General features: G+C 34.7%; 1 protein-coding gene across 1 annotated transcript in view; it reads left to right on the top strand.

Annotated features, from left to right (window-relative positions):
- The window catches only part of LRBA (LPS responsive beige-like anchor protein), a 610,319-nt gene that overhangs the window by 78,450 nt on the left and 513,563 nt on the right, over positions 1-18,306 (top strand). Inside the window, exons 12-17 of the mRNA XM_019641170.1 lie at positions 1,715-1,823; positions 2,131-2,283; positions 6,509-6,677; positions 8,886-8,965; positions 11,588-11,650; positions 13,707-13,804. Of these exons, the coding sequence (XP_019496715.1) occupies positions 1,715-1,823; positions 2,131-2,283; positions 6,509-6,677; positions 8,886-8,965; positions 11,588-11,650; positions 13,707-13,804 (672 nt within the window). The remainder of the gene's footprint in view (positions 1-1,714; positions 1,824-2,130; positions 2,284-6,508; positions 6,678-8,885; positions 8,966-11,587; positions 11,651-13,706; positions 13,805-18,306) is intronic.

Raw genomic sequence — 18,306 nt, 5'->3', positions numbered from 1 at the left:
CTCCTTTAATTTGATGTGAGTTACTTTCATCATTGTTGAGCTGCACAGTATTTTTTCCTCCTTTTAAATTTGTTGTAGGGTTTTTTTTGTTGTTTAATTTTATTATTATTATTATTATTTTTAGCTGAGCCATCCTGCCACCTGTTGGCAGCTCAGCTCGGGCCGGGATTCGAACCGCTGTTGCTCAGAGTTCACGCTCTTAAGCGAGCTCTTAACCAACTGAGCCACTCGGCCGGCCCTGTTGTAGGGTTAAAGGAGAGAATAATGTAAAGAAATTTGTGAACTATGCTGTTACAAATCCATGTTGATAATAATCGTATTAATTTAAATTCTTTATCAGTAGGAAATATGGAAGCTCTAGAAAACAAAGTTTTTTAAATTAAGTTAGAAATAGTGATAATGGACTTATGAGAAATGAATACATTTTTGTTTAACATTCTAATTAAAAACATTAAAAATTTTTTTGGGCACTGATTTATTACAGGGATTTAGCTTTTCATATTGATTGCATTGAAATCTAAAAATTTTGATGATGTTATATAATCGGTGATTTAACCTTTTTTTATTAGATTTTATAGTTGGCACGTTTGTCTCCTCTGATATAGTGCTGAGTCTAAATAAGGCAGAGACTTATGAATTCTAGGATAAGTTATAAAACTTCAGAGAGGATTTATAAATTAATTTTTCATAGCTGTATATTCTGGTGAAACTATAGTAAAAATAATTATATTTAATTTTTATTTGAGTAAAGGAGTTTTTCATTCTCATGTTTGAAAATCTTTCTCTGATTCCTGCTTTTATACATAACTTGTCTACTACCAATGTATATATAATATATATTAATGATGTGATAATTTTCTCCAGATTAATTTTAGGCAACAACATAATTTTTTTTTTGAGGAATCAGTTATCAAATCTAGTGTTTATTGACTACATTTTTAAAAATTAAAATTATCTTTGGCATATTACTACATATTTTTTTTCCCCCACACCCTGGTATAAAATCCCTGTTATGAGGCTTAGTTATTTTTTCCTTGGTTATTTATTTATTTATTTACTTTTAACTTTTCCACCTCTTTATTGGAATTGCTGACGGTTTAAAGTAATTTTGTGGCAGACGCTGACAGCCAGTCATGTTTCCCTTTTTTTGTGGGAATCTTAGAGAGTCTTTGAGGAGGTAACAGCTGACCTTATTTCATTCCATTTTGGGTCCCTCTAAAAGTTGTGAGGATGGGACGAGCATGGCTCTTTAATTTTAAAAGTCTTTTCAACTGACTGTTCAATTATGATTTTTCTGTTGGAATAATGAACAGAGTTCTTAACTAAGTGTTTGAGGACTTCAGTTTTTCTTCAGCTTTACTCTGCTCCATTCCAAGCTGGCCAGTCTGGAATCCTAACATACATTGAGGATTTCTACCTTCGTCTGCTTGCTCCACGTATCTTTCCCCTTTAATTCTCCAAAATTGAATATACTTGATGATCTAAGATAGATCTATTCTTTAAGGCCTTTGTAGACTTATGTTAACTATTTTATTGTTTGTTTTTGGACATTGCTAATTTTTCTCTATTTTGTGACTGATAGAGGTAATTTTAGTAGAACTTCAATTTCCTTGAAATAGAGAACTTTTTAGTAAGAGAAACGATGGCCGACATCTATCTAACTTATTTTTTAATACAAAATGTTTTAAAACCATGGCCTTTTTTCTTATTGCAGCTCAACTTTGCTGGCTTTTATCATGGAGCTCTTGCGGAACTCAATTGCTATGCAAGAGCAGATGCTTGCCTGCAAGGGCTTTTTGGTGATAGGATATAGTCTTGAAAAGGTAAAGTACGCAGTATTTTCTACTTTTTTAACTCTTTATTTGCAGGCCATGGACTTGGTCTACTAACTGGTTGAGAAATTCTGTCTGCAAATGTTGCCTTGGTTATATAAAATTAGCTAATTTAAAATAACCTTTTGTTGTTTTACCTTGCCCCCATTGCTTCATTAGAGAACTGTGATACTGAGTCTCATGGCATCTTTAACTTTGAGCATAGTTTGTGTGCCAGCTATTTTCTGACGGTGCCAACTTTTAATTTCCTTACCTTGCCTTGTGTGGTAAGTGACCTTTGAAATACCTTTCTTCACAGTCTTCCAAATCCCATGTCAGCAGGGCAGTGCTTGAACTTTGCCTTGCATTTTCAAAATACCTGAGTAATCTGCAAAATGGGATGCCGCTACTCAAGCAGTTGTGTGATCACATTCTTCTTAACCCAGCTATATGGATTCATACCCCAGCCAAGGTAAAAATGTATTCATTTTGTTTTACAATCTTTACCAAGTTTTGTACTTAAGTGATAATATGAGATTTTCTTTTTTTCTTTTGCATGCTTTTATGTAAGATTTCAGTGGATTGCATTTTTTGACCAAGCATACTGTTTTTTAGGTAAATTTGCAAGTCAGTGTATCTTTCTTTTTTTGTAAAGCAATATCAGTATTTTTTAAAAACAGGTATAGTCTATTTTCTGTTATGTGAAATAAAATTTTGTTTCAGAGAGACTTCGATTTACTAAATATAAATCAAAGTTGGACAGTTCTGATGTAAATATAATGTTTTCTATAACTGTAGTTCTGTTCTATTGCATATATATGGACATATATATGTATATATTTTTATTCTTTAACTCACCGTGCTCTCTCCCTCTCTTTGTATGTATATTCCTACCAGCATGATAAATTCCTGAGTTTAATTCTTATAGAAACTTCTGGAATGTTACCCTTTCTGAAATATTTCCGTGATACACTGGTTTCATTTTATCATTTAAATTTCACATTAATTCAAATTATTGAACACAATTATATTTGTACACTACTACTATAACAACAAACCAATTAATTCTAAGTGAACATAAGTGAGTTTGTGATAAAGTACATAAATAAAACCTTTGATAAATCCTAATGTATTTAATTGTCCTAAAAATATTAATTGTGGTAGTGTTAAGCAGAACTTAAAACAGTAATTTGTATTAAATTGCCTAATTGCATGTTTCTTACCTGCAGTTTTTGTTAGAAGATGTATTATTTCAAAGCCATTAATTCCCTCTCTCCCCCGTTCCCCTGTCCCTTTTGGTCCACTTGCAATGTTTATCATTATATAGGTTAAAATAGCACATACTTATTTTAGTTGTCAGAAAAAAACGTCTGCAGCCTTTTTTTGCTTTTCTAGAGTCATAGTATCATATTTTCAGTTGGAGTTTTCAAATGTTAAAGAGAAAACCAGCTGCTGACTCTGATTGCCATTTGGAAATCATCAGAGGAGGCCGCTGGAAGTTGCAGCTTTTTATCTCCGGGTTCAGATTTGACCTCTTTCTCCTCTATGACCCTCAGTCTTATTTCTTTTCAAGGATTGTTTCAAGTTACTTTTTAAACCTTTTAGTAGACACTTCTTTGTCTTACTAAACAGCATATTTGTAAGGCGTTGGGTCTCTTTTGATGTGGTCAAAAAGCCTCTTATTAATACTTGGTTGTAGGGAAATGTTTTTATAATTTTATTGTATCATTTCCTTAAGTTCCTAGTAATATTGCCCTCTATTTCTTACCTTTTCCTTGTTAATAATTTTCTTTAATTTCCTGTTTAGAATTTGCAATTCATTTGGTAATGTTAAACTTTCCTTCTGTTTTAGCCATCTGCTTTGTGTAGCCATGAAGGGTTACATCTACTTTTATTTTATTATAAAGGTAGTTATAGCAAAGGGCAGATCTAAAGTTTGTTCGACTTGCAGGTCATATAATTTGGGGAGGGAGGACCTTTTTCTGAAAAAAGAATACAACATAATGCCTACAAAATTAGGTTTAGGGTCTTCGAAGGCACCCGTCTAGAAGAGTGGGCATCAAGTTTAAGCTCCATTAGCTTCATGGTAAACTCACGTCTAGTTACGAACCTTGAGGGTACGGAGGTATGAGTCAACCTTTGCTTTGGAAAAGGGTGTCACAGTGATTTATAATATCCATTTATCTTTGGTCTGCTCAGAGACAGTCTTCTTATGACCTTACAAGACAGATGAATTTTCTTGTGTACAAGTAGTCCTTTATTTGTTGAGTGGCTACTTTATGCTGGGTGTATGGATGCAGCGTTGAACAAGACAGATCTAATTCCTGCCCTCATAGAATTTAGGTCTAATGGGAAAGACACATGTTAATACATAATTTGTGTGGTTATTAGATTATATAATGAGTGAATGAGGAAAGGTTTATTCATAATTAGCATTTGAGTAATCTTGAGGCCTCTGTTCTCATCTCAATATGTTGCTATTAAATCCTATCCAGTTTTCCATATTTTTCTTTATCACCTTTTGGCCAGAATTGCTGTATGTTTTTAACATATCACTCTCATGAAGTAATTTCTTAGCCCCTAAACTTGTAATGGCTTCCCATTGTTTTTAGTATAAAGTAGTCCCTTTTCAAGCATTAACTTTTCATGCCAATTCTCATTTCTAGGCTTTGCAGCCTAAAAACTCAGTTATGCTCAATGGCTAGAATGGTACCAAAATGTTACCATAGAGCAGTGGTTCTCAATCTTGGCTGTCAATAGAATTACGAAGTTTTTTTTTTTTTTTTTTTTTTTTTTAAAAAAACGATTGCATCCCCTTTACTGTAGATTCTGATTTAATTGGTGTGGGACAGGGCCCAGGTATCAGTATTTTTTTTTAATGTTTTTCAGGTATTTTAATGCACAGTCAAGACTGAGAGCCATTGTTCTAGAGCTAGGGAAAGCTTTTGTAGCATGTACCATTGTTTTCTGTTAGAAATTTCCGATTTCTACCTATTTTACTACTCATCTTCAAAGCTCACCTTAATACCTACTTTATTACTGAACATTTTCTTGACTATTTTTGTTTATCTTATAATAGTTTCTCTGGCTTCTGAATTAATAGTACTTAATATCTTTACCACTCATTTTCCAATTAATTACATCTTGCCACATAACCTTTCTTATGTTTCTGTAGGCGTCTTTATTGCCTTTGGCTTTTCATTTAAATGTCTGTGTATTTTTTACCTTAACTGGGATTCAGCTACTGAGGTTCAGTGTGTATGCCATCGTATTTCCATAATACAGTGCTATGCATATAGGTGGATATAAACATTTTCTGGTTGACTGAAATAGCACAGTTAAGAATTTGAACCATGTCATAGAAAGTGTTATAGAGCCTTAAGGACAAGTCAACTGGGCCTAACCATTTGAACAGCAGTAGATGCATCAAAGTAATGTTACCTTCAGCAAGTCACTGATTTATAGTGTATATATAATTTTCTAAATAATCATCTTCTAAGCCTCAATTTTAAGTGGTTCAAAATCTGCCACTCTTTACCATTATGGTTACTGGTTGACACTCTTTACCATTATGGTTACTGGCCTTGATCGTTTATTTAATGGGCTTCTGGATGATAGACACCTCATTTTCGCTTTCTAAAGAAATCACTGGGTACCGAGTAGGGACGAAAATGCCCTCAATGTCCCGAGAAGGTAACACAAATGGTCAGTTGTAAGTGGTCAGTAGTAGTTTGGCCTTTAGCCACAGGGAGAGTATGTATGCCCTACTTAAAGTTGTTCAGTTTATACAGTGTATCTACTAGCAGTGAAATGAAAAATTCTTGATTTCGACATGAGAGTAGGGAAAAGCAGTCCTTGTGTTATGCTGTATAAGTACTACAATATAATTACTGATGAACTTTGGAGGCAAAATTTTACTGAAATTTTGGGTTAAGATGAAATGTGCAGTGGTGGGGTACCACTTAATACCTTTCTTTTTCTTACATATTCAGAGATTATGTCTTGAAGTTAATAAGTTCTCATGTGTTTATTTAGACTATTTAGAAATAAGACTAGTAGAATCCTTTCCTAATTGGAGCATAGGGATGACAAATATGAAAGATTGTAATGTTACGATTGCATTCTTTGTAGTAATGAGCAATTATAACAGAATTCTGTTTTTCTAATAAGTATTTCTTAAGGTAGGCTTTACATGTTTTTCTATAGTTTTGTTTCTCTTAACACATTTCTACTTTTTTTCCTTTGAGCTACTCCTACTTCTTTTTTCTTTCAAGTTATTCTAGCTTCTAATTTTCTCCAAGACAGAATTTCTAAATTATTGAAACAACTATATATAGTATAAGTAGTAAGTTTATTATAAAGATGTTACACATGCTCATGAATAATTGCTGATTGCTAAATAAGAATCAAACAGTTTTTCCCATAGAATAATGCTGCAAAAATTTCAAATATTTGGGGGTGTTTATAATGGTACTGTAAAAGAAGAATTTACCTGGTTTAGTTTTATAGGGAGTGTGTGTGTTTGTGTGTATGTAGCATTGGATGTGTTATCTGTTATCATGGATGCTGTTATCAAGCTTAGCATCTTAATTTTTGGAACAAATATGGTTTAAGTAAAGCAGCCTGAAGGTATTACTGGAAATGGGTAAAACGCTGGTCTACCTCTTTGATTTAAACTCTTCATTTTAATTCTTTAGGTTCAGTTGACACTTTATACTTATCTGTCCACTGAATTCATTGGTACTGTCAACATCTATAATGCCATTCGGAGAGTTGGAACAGTGCTTCTTATCATGCACACGCTGAAATACTACTACTGGGCAGTGAACCCTCAGGATCGAAGTGGCATCACCCCCAAAGGATTAGGTGTGTCATCTCTGTTAGTATATCATGTTATACATATGGTGGATCAGGATTTCTTATTGTTTGTTCGTTTTAACCAATCTTGTTACAGTATTCTGGAAGTTTTTCTAAATCTCATAATGGCAAAATTTTGTTTTAATCTTATTGATAATTTTGATAGTTTGCCCTAAATCGTGGTTGCCAGAAGTTAATAACTTGGTACTTTCATAAAACAATACTAATTTTGCTGGTATAAATTGTTTCGGGAGCAAATATTACTAGAATGTTTGTTTTAAGACACTGAAAATGAGAAGAAATTCTATATTAGCTACTAGAATTGATGCTGAGGCCATTGTCACCACAAGATAATTGAAAACAGTGTTTTTGGGGAAACAGATTTCTTGCAATAGTAGGAAGTATCTGCCTCTAATAAATAGTAAAATGAAATTACAAAATTTCAGCGATTATTTTCCTGTATAATCAGGACTAAATTACTAGAAGGATCGTATTCATCATGTCAACAGTTCATGGAAGTGATCAATATAAAAATTTTGACAAATGGTGGCTCTTTTGGTTGTAAGTACTGCAAAATCTGCTTCAAACTGGCTTACGTCATAAAAGGGAGTTAATCAGCTCATATAAACTGCCAGTTTCAGTAAAACTTGGTGCAAGGATTGAGAATATGGTCCTTGCACCCAGTTTCTTTGTTTCCCAGTTCTTTTCTGTGGGCTCTTCTCATGTATTCTCTCTTTCTGTAGTTCCAAGCAGCCACTCTGCCTTCACATCCCCACAACTTTAAATCCGGCTAAAGAGCATCTGTCTGTACCGAGCGTTTTCCAGCAGTACTCTCTTTCAGTGTGTTTGTTGCTCATTGGCTCTGATTACATCACGTGTGGCAGGTATCCATCAGATTGCCCAGACACAGAGGCCCCTCCCACCTCCGAAACACATGATCTGAGAGTGAGGATGGGTGTTCAGTCCCTTGACAAAAATTGAGGGCTGTTGCTTGAAATCAGGAAATAGATGCTGGAGAGTGAAACAACATACGTCCTGATTGTACACAAAAGCTTTGGATGCTCAGTGATTTGCAAAGATAAGGTTTCCTATTTGTACAATACCTTTTAAATCCTTTTTCAAACACACTTGACTGCTCTCAGAGAACATTCTGTCTATAATGTAGAAGCCGTGAGGATTTGCAGAAGTCACATGATCTGTTGGGGCTGGCAAGGCTGTGGCAGATCTGGAACCAGGTCACGGTGTCCTGATGACTGTTTCATGCTGCTGCACATGCATCGTGCACTGTGCTGGGTGTTAGAGTTCATGCTGATCTTGATTGTATCACTGATTAGTGACCTTGGGAAAGTCTCATACATCAAGTCAGAGAGCTGCACAAACTTTGTGGTTCCATTGAACTCTGTAACCTATTTTTCGTCTAGGAGTTGTCATGTGGAACAAATTTTAAACAATTTTCTTCCTATTTTAATTGATGTGTTCAAGGTCATGGTGGTCCTATGCTTTGGTGGTCTAGGAACTGGCTGTACATAGTGATTAGTTGGGGAAAAATTGCAGAAAACAGGTACTAACTTAGGATCTTGGAACAATGGGTGTTTGGTTTCAAAAGCTTTCTACTTGGGAATTACATGTTTGAGACATGAAAATTGACTTTAATAGGAGCCATGTGTGACCAAGGACTTGTTCAAGATGAGATGCCAGAGGTAGTCAACATACTGTTTCGCTTCTTCATGAATGATACTGTGTTGAGTTGTACTTTTCGAGATTTTTGTGCTGGCTTACACAATGGTAGGAGATCAGTGTTTTCATGCTAAATTCACATATAAAGTTTAGATTTTCCTTTGCATTTTTCTTTGTAAACGTATGTTACCATAGTAACATTCTCAGAGTCTTTTAAAACAAAATAAAACTGCATCTTATTATTGAATACAGATTTTATTCCCTCCTTTTTATGATTTGGAACTCTTTTGACATAATTAAAAAACAAACTTCTCCAGGTAGTTTCTACATAACTCATTTTGTACATTTGGAACATTACATGTACAATTGCATATGAGATTGAACACTTATCTTTCTAGAGGCATAAAACTCTTTAGACGACTCACCTTTATGTTTCTTATAAATAAATGGAAAATCTATTGGGAATTAGAATTTTATACTTAGCTTTGAGGTCTTTGAAATACTAAGTGTGCATGTATATATGTATTTTTTTTTTTTAAGATGGACCACGGCCTAATCAGAAAGAAATACACTCTCTAAGAGCATTCCTATTGATGTTCATTAAACAATTAGTGATGAGGGTGAGTTCATATTTCTTATTCTATCGCATGTGTGTATTGTACCTTGTAATTTCAGATAAAATACAGTCTTGGTTTATTTACTATTTGCCCTGTTACTAGGGTTACACACTGGAAAATACTTTGAAAGAACTTTTTGAAAATACTTTTGAAAGAAACGTATGTTTCTCTGTTTTTGTTCATCTTTATTGCATGTAGGGATATACATTATTGCAGAACTGGAGATTGATAATCATAATTATATGAATTTCTGTAGGAGCCCAAGTGTATTTCTTATTTCATTCAGCAAATCTTTACTGAGTTTTTATTACTTTCACTATTCTTGGCACTGGTTGATGCAGTAGTCAACCAAGCTGCTCAAGGAGGTTTTATTTTTAGGGGACTCCTTCTACATGACATTCAGATATTGAGAAATAATTGTCCTGTGTAAATGTACCAGATGGATGTGTCAGCCTTTAGAAATGATTGTATTTTGTCCTACTTCATTCTACTATAGGTTAAGTAAAATTTAATGTTAATTTTAAGGAAGGTGTTTTGGTTTTATAAGATCGCAATATAAAAATGTGTTCATTGCCAGTACTTTATTCAGTATTTTCCTGTAACATTTCATTTCTTATTCTTTACAATTTAATGCTATATTATTGGGTTGTCGGAAAAGTCATGACACATGTTTGCGACAGATGGCACTAGTTCATTTTTGGAACTACTAGAGTCATTCTCTTCTATGTAATTGGTATGTCATTTGACAGCTGACAGTTCTAGCTTCATTTAAAAAAAATTGAGCGATTTGGTTGAGTTTTAGAATTTTACAAGTTGAAGATGGAAGACTAAAGTGCACTTTGGCCATATTTTACTGTTTTACTTTCATAAAGAGAAGAACGCGCTTGTGAAAAGTTGCTTGTGAAAGTTGCATAACGTTTACAGAGACAATGCTCTACAAGAACATCAGTGCCAGCGATGGTTCACGAAATTCCATGCTGGTGATTTTGATCTCAACAACGCTTCTCGGTCAGGGAGGCCCACCGAGGTTGATGATGACAAAATAAAGGCATTGATCAAGTCAAACCCACATTACACGACATGAGAGATTGCAGAAGCAGTGAACATCCATCATTCAAGCATTCACGACCACCTGGAGAAGCTGGAATACTTAAGGAAGCTCGATATTTGGGTTCCACATGAACTCCAAGCAGTTCATTTGACGGTGCGTATAAACATCTGCAATATGCTCATTAAATGTGAGGAAAACAATCCTTTTTTGAAGCGACTGATAACTGGTGATGAGAAGTGGATTGTTGACAACAATGTGGTGCAAAAATGGTCTTGGTCCCGATGTGATGATTCACCTCAAACGACATCAAAAGCAGACATTCATCAGAGGAAGGTTATGCTCTCAGTGTGGTAGGATTTTAAAGGTGTCGTGTTTTTTGAGCTCCTACCAAGGAACCAAACAATCAATTCAAATGTGTACTGTCCGCAATTGGACAGTTTGAACGAATCCATCATCCAGAAACGTCCAGAGCTTGTTAATTGTAAAGGAGTTGTATTCCATTGTAACAACACGAGACCACACACAAGTTTGATCACCCGTCAAAAATTACTGGAGCTTGGATGGGATGTGTTGCCACACCCATCATAATCTGCTGACCTTGCACCGTCAGACTTCCACTTGTTTCGCTCTCTTGAAAACTCCTTGCGTGGTATAATGTTCAATTCAGATGAGGCTGTAAATAAGCACCTTGTTCAGTTTTTTGCAAATAAAGACAGGTACTTGTATGAACGAGGAATTATGAAGCTCACTGAAAGATGGCAAAAGGCTATCGAACAAAACAGGCAATATATCATTGATTGATCTTTGTTCTTTATATAAATAAATGACCTTTGAAAAACATAGACAAAATACATCATTACTTTTCTGACAACCCAATAGCTGTCACGTGATATAATGGTAAGTGGATCTAACTTTTAGTATCTTTCAGACTCAGATACAGTATTTTCATTTATTAAAAAAATTTATCCCTTGAATTGTCTGTTTTCTGTTTTTTTCCTAATGTGTTTTTGTTTCTCAGTTATCTTATTCTTTTTTGAGATTGTATCTTTGTTTTATGATTAATAAATTGATGTAGTAGGGTGAACATCTTCATACTTAGTTCATATTTAAAAGTCCAGTGTTTTTCCCCGTGAAATTGGTACTTGATATTCAGTACTCCATATTTTGACTTGTTAATTTTAGAAACTGTTGATTTTACTCTCCAAATTTAATAGAAAAAGTAAGTAGAAAAGTTGTTTTCTGTATTTAGAGGCGTGATGGGTATGGATAATACTCTTTTATTTATCATTAATTGTTTTTGCTTACTTCAGGATTCTGTAGCTTTACTAGATACATTATCATATAAGGTGCCAAAAACAGGATATTGATGTCAGACCTCTTTTGACTTCTAAACAGCCTTGAATATTGAATACTGCGTGTTTTTAGTGCCCCAATTTTTATTTTAAATTTGATTCTGTGTTAAATTATCTTTTTTTTTATAGCAACTGACCAAGTTGACAAATCTATGTGCATGATTTCTCTTAAAAAATTTTTTTTATATCTAAGCGTAAGATACTTATATTGTGTTTTTAAAGGATTCTGGGGTAAAGGAAGACGAACTACAGTCCATTCTTAATTACCTGCTCACTATGCATGAGGTAACATTTGAATTTTCTATTTTGGGGTTTTACTTCTTGAAGCTATATTATGGGCTTTTTTTTTTTCTTTTAAAGTAAAAAAGTTAAATCTTATGCTTAATGATATAACTATAATGGGTAGTAGATGTATCTAGAATTAAATCATAGCAACCTTTATACAAATATCCTTTATTACCACAAGAGGGCTCAGAGAAATATCACAAAAGGCTGTAAAATGTATTAAAATTATATCTCACTGAACTAATTATAAAGTACACCAAAGAATGCTTTCAGCGTATTTCTAGGAACCAGTGTAACAAATGGAAAAACAGATTTTAAAATATATGACTAAGAGTGATTAGATTTTTAAGTTTGTAACAGTTTTTCTCTTGATTTTGCATGTTCAAATACTGTTAACTCATTTGTAATGAGATTTAAAATTATGTGGTTATATGGGTTTTTTTCCTTTATTTTTTTTAGCACTAGGAAAATGTAATATATGCCAGATATAGTCTAACCAAATAATCTGATTAAATGTGTTTTAAATAGGTAAACTTTGGAAATTGGAATTTCATGTAAAGCACACCGTTTTAAATGATAATTTACATTCTTGTGTTACAATTCATGTCTTGTGAATTAATAAATATGTTACAAGTTGAAATAGTGTCTTCTTTAATCATTAATAAATGAGATAGATTTGGACTTATCTTTGTTAATTGGGGCAGAAAAGAATGATTACATTTTTTGATGGGATAACCTTTGACTCCAATGTTGATGATTATAAGTTCTTTCTCTGTTGAATAAGGTATTCTATTTTCTTTTTAGATTTCCCTGAAATCTAAATGTAATAGTTGAGGATTTTCAGTTGAATTTCCTGGTAACCTGTTGTGTGTGATTTTGTTTTTTTCTTGTTTTTTTTTTTAGCTGAGCCATCCTGCTGCCTATTGGCAGCTCAGCGGCAGCTCAGCTCGGGCCGGGACTCGAACTGCTGTTGCTCAGAGCTCAAACTCTTGAGCGAGCTCTTAACCAACTGAACCACTAGGCCGGCCCCCTGATTTTGTTTTTTTTATCAACACTAAAGGACTCAGATATAAAAGAGAAACTGGAAGTCACAGGAATCTTCTGTTTTCTCTGAGTCTGTTAATTCAGGGATCTTTCTGGTCCTTCAGATAAGACTTTTCCAAAGCCTAAGTGCTCCAGCTTAGATAATTTACTTAACATAGTGAAAATTGGTAGCTTAAGTACCCACCACACCAAAAGATCAAAAGCCATGAATGAAAACCTAGAGGCAGGCAGCAGAGATACCTAACTGCCGCTTCCTTTTCCCTCTTTGGGTCAGCATTGCCCAAGTTGTCCCTAATGACATGCATACATACTGAAATATCCAAGAAAGGTGAATATTTGTTGAAAAGTGAAGCGTTTTCTTGAATTTTTATTTTAGAACTTATAAATGCTCCTGTGCTATTCTGTAAATGTTATCAAGTTATCATAACATACAGTAGTATGTTGACTCAATAAACATTTATTGATATCTGTATCATTAATACTGAAACTATCGAGTCATCATCTTTCAAAAAGTCTTCTTTTGGGACTAGTTTCTTGAGAGGTGCAGTGAACAAAGTGGTTCAGGTTAATTTTAGGAAATGGTACATAGAAATGATAGCATTGCCCCCAACACCAGCACCAGATTCACAGCATCTGTTAGCTCAAGGCTGTATTATGTCTTGTTGTAATAAAAAAGAACTACGTAGTTCTCCCAATTTCTTGATGTATTAATCTTCCTTTAAAAAAATCCTGTTAAGTCATATTTACTATAGCTATAGAATATGTTTTAGGAAATCTTGGTATAGTATAACGTGAGGCATTTTATTTCTTTAATTAAATTATTTGGTGATGTGTATTTTTAGTTATACAGACAAATATGTACATGTAAGGAATCAATTTGTTAAAACAACTATAATTGTATACATGTCTACTTATTTCTTTAAAGTTGAAATTTCTATTGTTTCAGAAGTATTCAGTATTCAGATAAGTTGTGTTTTTATTATTTTAACATTTTTTTCTAAAATTATTTTAGGATGACAATCTAATGGATGTCCTACAACTGCTTGTTGCATTAATGTCAGAACATCCTAACTCTATGATACCTGCTTTTGACCAAAGAAATGGGTTACGGTAAGAGTTTTTACATATCAAGATTTTTAATATGTTTAATAGCAGAGATTAGTTGGGAAATGATAGCCTTAGAAATGAAAAGTATTGCTGGGTTTATATTATAAAATGAGTTAAGATATAAGAACCCTTTTTGCCATATGTTTTTTGAAGAAATCTTTAATTGTGCAGGCTCTTACTATTCTTGAGGAGAAATTAGGTAAATCATTCCACTGTTGTGTAGCTAGTGCTAGTATACAGATGTTGTGAGGCCTAATTGTTTAGCAACCTAACCTTCCAGTCCCGCAATAGTAGTGTTCAATTGTGGTCTTTATAACATCACTTCCTCCACCCGCAGTCCCAACTCACCATTTTATTAGTGTACTCAGCCTGCTAGTAACGAAATACCTTGGACCAGGTGGCTTGAACTACAGAAATTTACTCTCTCACGTTACTGGAAATCCAAGATCAAGGTGACAGCAGGGTTGGTGTCTAGTGCGGGCTCCCCCTTTGGGTGCAATAGCCGCCTTCTCACTGTGTGTTCACAGGACCTCTCTTTCATGTACGCACAGACAGAAGGAGAGAGAGACCAAGCTCTTAGGTTTCTGTTTTATAAGGACTCTAACTAATCCTATTAAATTAGGGACCCACCTTATTGCCTCATTTAATATTAATTACTTCCTTAGAGGCCCCATCTCCAAATATAGCCACACTGGGGTTAGGGCTGTAACATATGAATGGGGGGGCACACATTCAGTGCATAACAATCATCAACTTTGAAACAATACTTTTGTTTTAATTAGAAGGTTTTGGGCCACAAAAGTTTAGTAACTACTTTGTTGCATGATCAGCTACAGAAACTAATTTAATGATCTAGTTATAATAAATTTCCCACATCAATCCTTTGTTACAAATCCTTTATTTGGTATTGCTGAACACTCATTTTTTGTAAGATAGAAGATGACTTTATACATTATACTTAAGGAGTGTATTTTCAGAGTTCTCCAGAGAAACCAGAACCAAAAGGGCGTGGGAGAGAGAGAAAGAGAGAGAGAGAAAGAGAGAGAGAGAAAGAGAGAGAGAGAGAGAGAGAGGGAGAGGGAGTGTGTGTGTGTGAGAGTGTGAGAGAGAGAGAGAGAGAGAGAGTGTGTGTGTGTGTGTGTGTGTGTGTGTGTGTGTGTGTGTGAGTCAGAGAGAGAGAGAGAGAGAGGGAGAGAGAGAGAGAGAGAGAGAGAGANGAGAGAGAGAGAGAGAGAGAGAGAGATACTGAGATTTATTTTAAGGAATTGGTTCATTCAATTGTGGAGGCCAACAAGTCCAAACTTTGCAGGGTAGCCTGGCAGGCTGGAGACCCAGGTAAAAGGGTGAGTGGATGCTACAGTTCCAGTCCAAAGGCAGTCTGCTGGCAGTTGTCCCTCTTCCTCTAGGGAGGTCAGGTTTTTGTTTGTTTTAATATTAAGGCATTCAACTAATAGGACAGGGCCCGCCCACGTTATGGAGGGTGATCTACTTTACTCAGAATCTATTGATTTAAATGTTAGAGTAAATGCTTGCCTCATAGAATGATTTGGGAGTATGCCTGCTCTTCAGTTTTCTTGAAGAGTTTGTATAGAGTTATTATTCTTTAAATATTTGCTAAAATTTACCAATGAAGTTCTTCAATTTTCTTCATAGGGATATTTTTAGCTACAAATTCAATTTCCTGAACACATATAGGGCTATTTTGGTTAGATGTTTTTTGTTCGATGAGCTTTGGTAAGTTTGTATCTATAAAGGAAATTTCTATTTCATCTAAATTGTTAAATCTATTGGTCTAAAGTTGTTTTTATTTTCATTCAAATATCTGAACAGCCTGTAGTGATGTTATCTCTCTCGTTTCTGATACTAATAATCATCATCTTTTTTTTTTGCCAGATCAATCTGGTTAGAGATTGATCAAATCTATTGTTTGTCACTGTTTTGGACCTTTCTTGTTGAATATAGGTGATTAGTGCTATCAGTTTCTTTCTAAACACTTTTAGTTTTAATCTTGTTTTCATTCAGTTAAAAATCCTTTCTTTTTTTTTTTTTTTGTTTTGTTTTTATTTCTCATTTTATCCATGTGTTATTTAGAAGTGTGTTCCAGAGATATTTTTATGTTTGAATTTTAATTTAATTCCATTGTGGTCTATGAGCATCTTTGTATGGCTTGAATCCTTTTAAATTTGTTGACATTAGCTTTATGAATACGATATACCTGGGTAAAACTTCCATGTGCACTGGAAAAGTACATATCTTCTGATGTTGTTGGATGGAGTGTTCTATAAATGTCAGTTAGGCTAACTTAATAATAGGGTTCTTTAAATCTATGCCATTACTGACGCTTGATCTACTTGTTCTGTCATTTATTGAGATATGATTATTGAAATCTCTGACTATATATTTAAAATTTTTTCTTTTTAGTTTTTTTTTCATTTTTTTGCTTTCTTGTATTTTAACTCTGAGACTAAGTACATCTGTATTTAGGACTGTTATGTTGTTTTGGAGAATTGATGCTTTTATAACTGTTTTTTAGTTTCAGTTGTTATATGTAGTTTACAGACTTAAAGGGAAGAAAAAACTTTTAAAAAATATATATTTTCAATTTCTTTTGCTCCTCCTTCATTCCTGAAGAACTTTATAGCATTTGTGTTGAGCGGTTCTCTTGTGAACATAGTTTCTTAGTTTTGTTTCCCAAAATATTTTTATTTGGCCTTCATCACCCCGGGATATTTTTGCTGCATGTAGAATTCTGTGTTTCTAGTTTTTTCCTTTTAGCAGCTTAAAATGTTTCCCACTGTTTGTTGGCCTCCATGGTTTCTAATGAAAAATTTATGGCAATTCAAGTCTTTCTTTTCTAAATATAATGTCTATATTTTTGTACTTGGTTTGAAGTTTCGGCCCCCACCTTCTGCAATTTCATTATGCTTTTCTTTATCACAAAATTTGAGAAATTTTAAGCTCTTATTTTCTTTTTCTTTTCTTTCTTTCTTTTTTTTTGTTTCACTTAATCTTTCTTCTGTAAATATGTATGTACTTTCCCATTTAGGTAGCTATGTGAGAAGTTATTTCAGTCCTTCTGTGACTTTTATTTTTACCATCTCTCAAATTTCTTTCTGGTCTGCTGCTCACCTTCAATTGTGATTGCAATCTTATCTAGCAAAGCTGTGGGTTTTCCCCTTTCATTCATAACCCAGTCTGCCACTTTTTGCCGAAAAACTGGAGGATTCATTCCTTAACTCTGAATGAGTCAAGTCTGTCCCACTGAAAGCAGCACTGTTGCTTTTTGCTGCCAGCCCCAACTTGGTGAAACTACACTTCTCACCAATTGAACTGGGGTATTGGTTTGCGAGTTAGCTCCACTGACTCTTTTTTTTTTAAATTTATTTTTATTTATTGTGAAAAGATTTTTTTTAAATTGGTTTCAGCTGTACAACCCAATGCAATAGTTATACTTTTTAACCCTTCAAAGTGACAACCCCTCTCCCCCAATCTGCCGCCCCACTCCCCCTCCAATATCATACATATCTATTACAATTCCATTGACTCCACTCCCACACTATACTCCATGTCTCATGACTATATATATTCAATTATAGTTGACATACAATATTATACAACATCATCTTCAGGTGTACAGTGCAGTGATCAAGCCTCTACCCCATCCATGAAGTGGTCTCCCTAACAAGACATGTGACACCCTACAAAATATTTACATTATTAATTATATTCCTCAAACTGCCTTTCATATCCCTGTGGCAATATTGTAGTTACCTATTTATGCTGTCTAACCCCTTCCCCTTCTCCCTTATCCCCACCCCCCTCCCAACCAACAGCCATCAGTTGTTCCTCTATATCTCTGAGACTATTTCTCTGCTATAAAGAATGAAATCGTACCATTTGCAACGATATGGATGGACCTAGAGACTATTATGTTAAGTGAAATAAGTAGCCAGAGAAAGACAAATACCATATGATCTCACTTATATGTGGAACTGAATGAACGAGCAAAGTAAACAGAAATAGTCTCCACTGACTCTTAATTTCTTACCTCAATCTGTAGGTATGTAGATTGGTTAGTAGGTAGATAGGAAGGTAGGAAGGAGAAAAGGAAAGAAAAAAAAAGAAATGAGCAGAGAAAGAAGAAACTTGACACATATCATCGAGACGCATATCATCGAGAAGACAGAAATCTGGAGATAGGACAAGGCAAATTATTGAAGAGACAAAAAGCCAATAACCTATGAAAAAACAGAGTCCAGGGCCGGCCGAGTGGTGTGATGGTTAAGAACTCGCTTGGGATGCCAGAGGGCCCCGGTTCGGATCCCACATATGAAGGCCAGTGACACTGCCCTCTACAGCTAAGATGCTGAACAACGGCTCAACCTGGCGCTGGGCTGCTGTGAGTCTCCCGCAGTCCCTGTGGCAGTGGGTTGCCATGGGCTACCGTGTGTAGCCAGCAGCCAGCGTGAGCGGCCAGCAGCCGCAGTGAGCGGCCGTCCAGAAGC

Source organism: Hipposideros armiger, unplaced genomic scaffold (genome assembly GCF_001890085.2).
Source record: "Hipposideros armiger isolate ML-2016 unplaced genomic scaffold, ASM189008v1 scaffold_58, whole genome shotgun sequence".
Lineage (NCBI taxonomy): Eukaryota > Metazoa > Chordata > Mammalia > Chiroptera > Hipposideridae > Hipposideros > Hipposideros armiger.
This window is presented reverse-complemented; position numbering and strand designations above follow the sequence as displayed.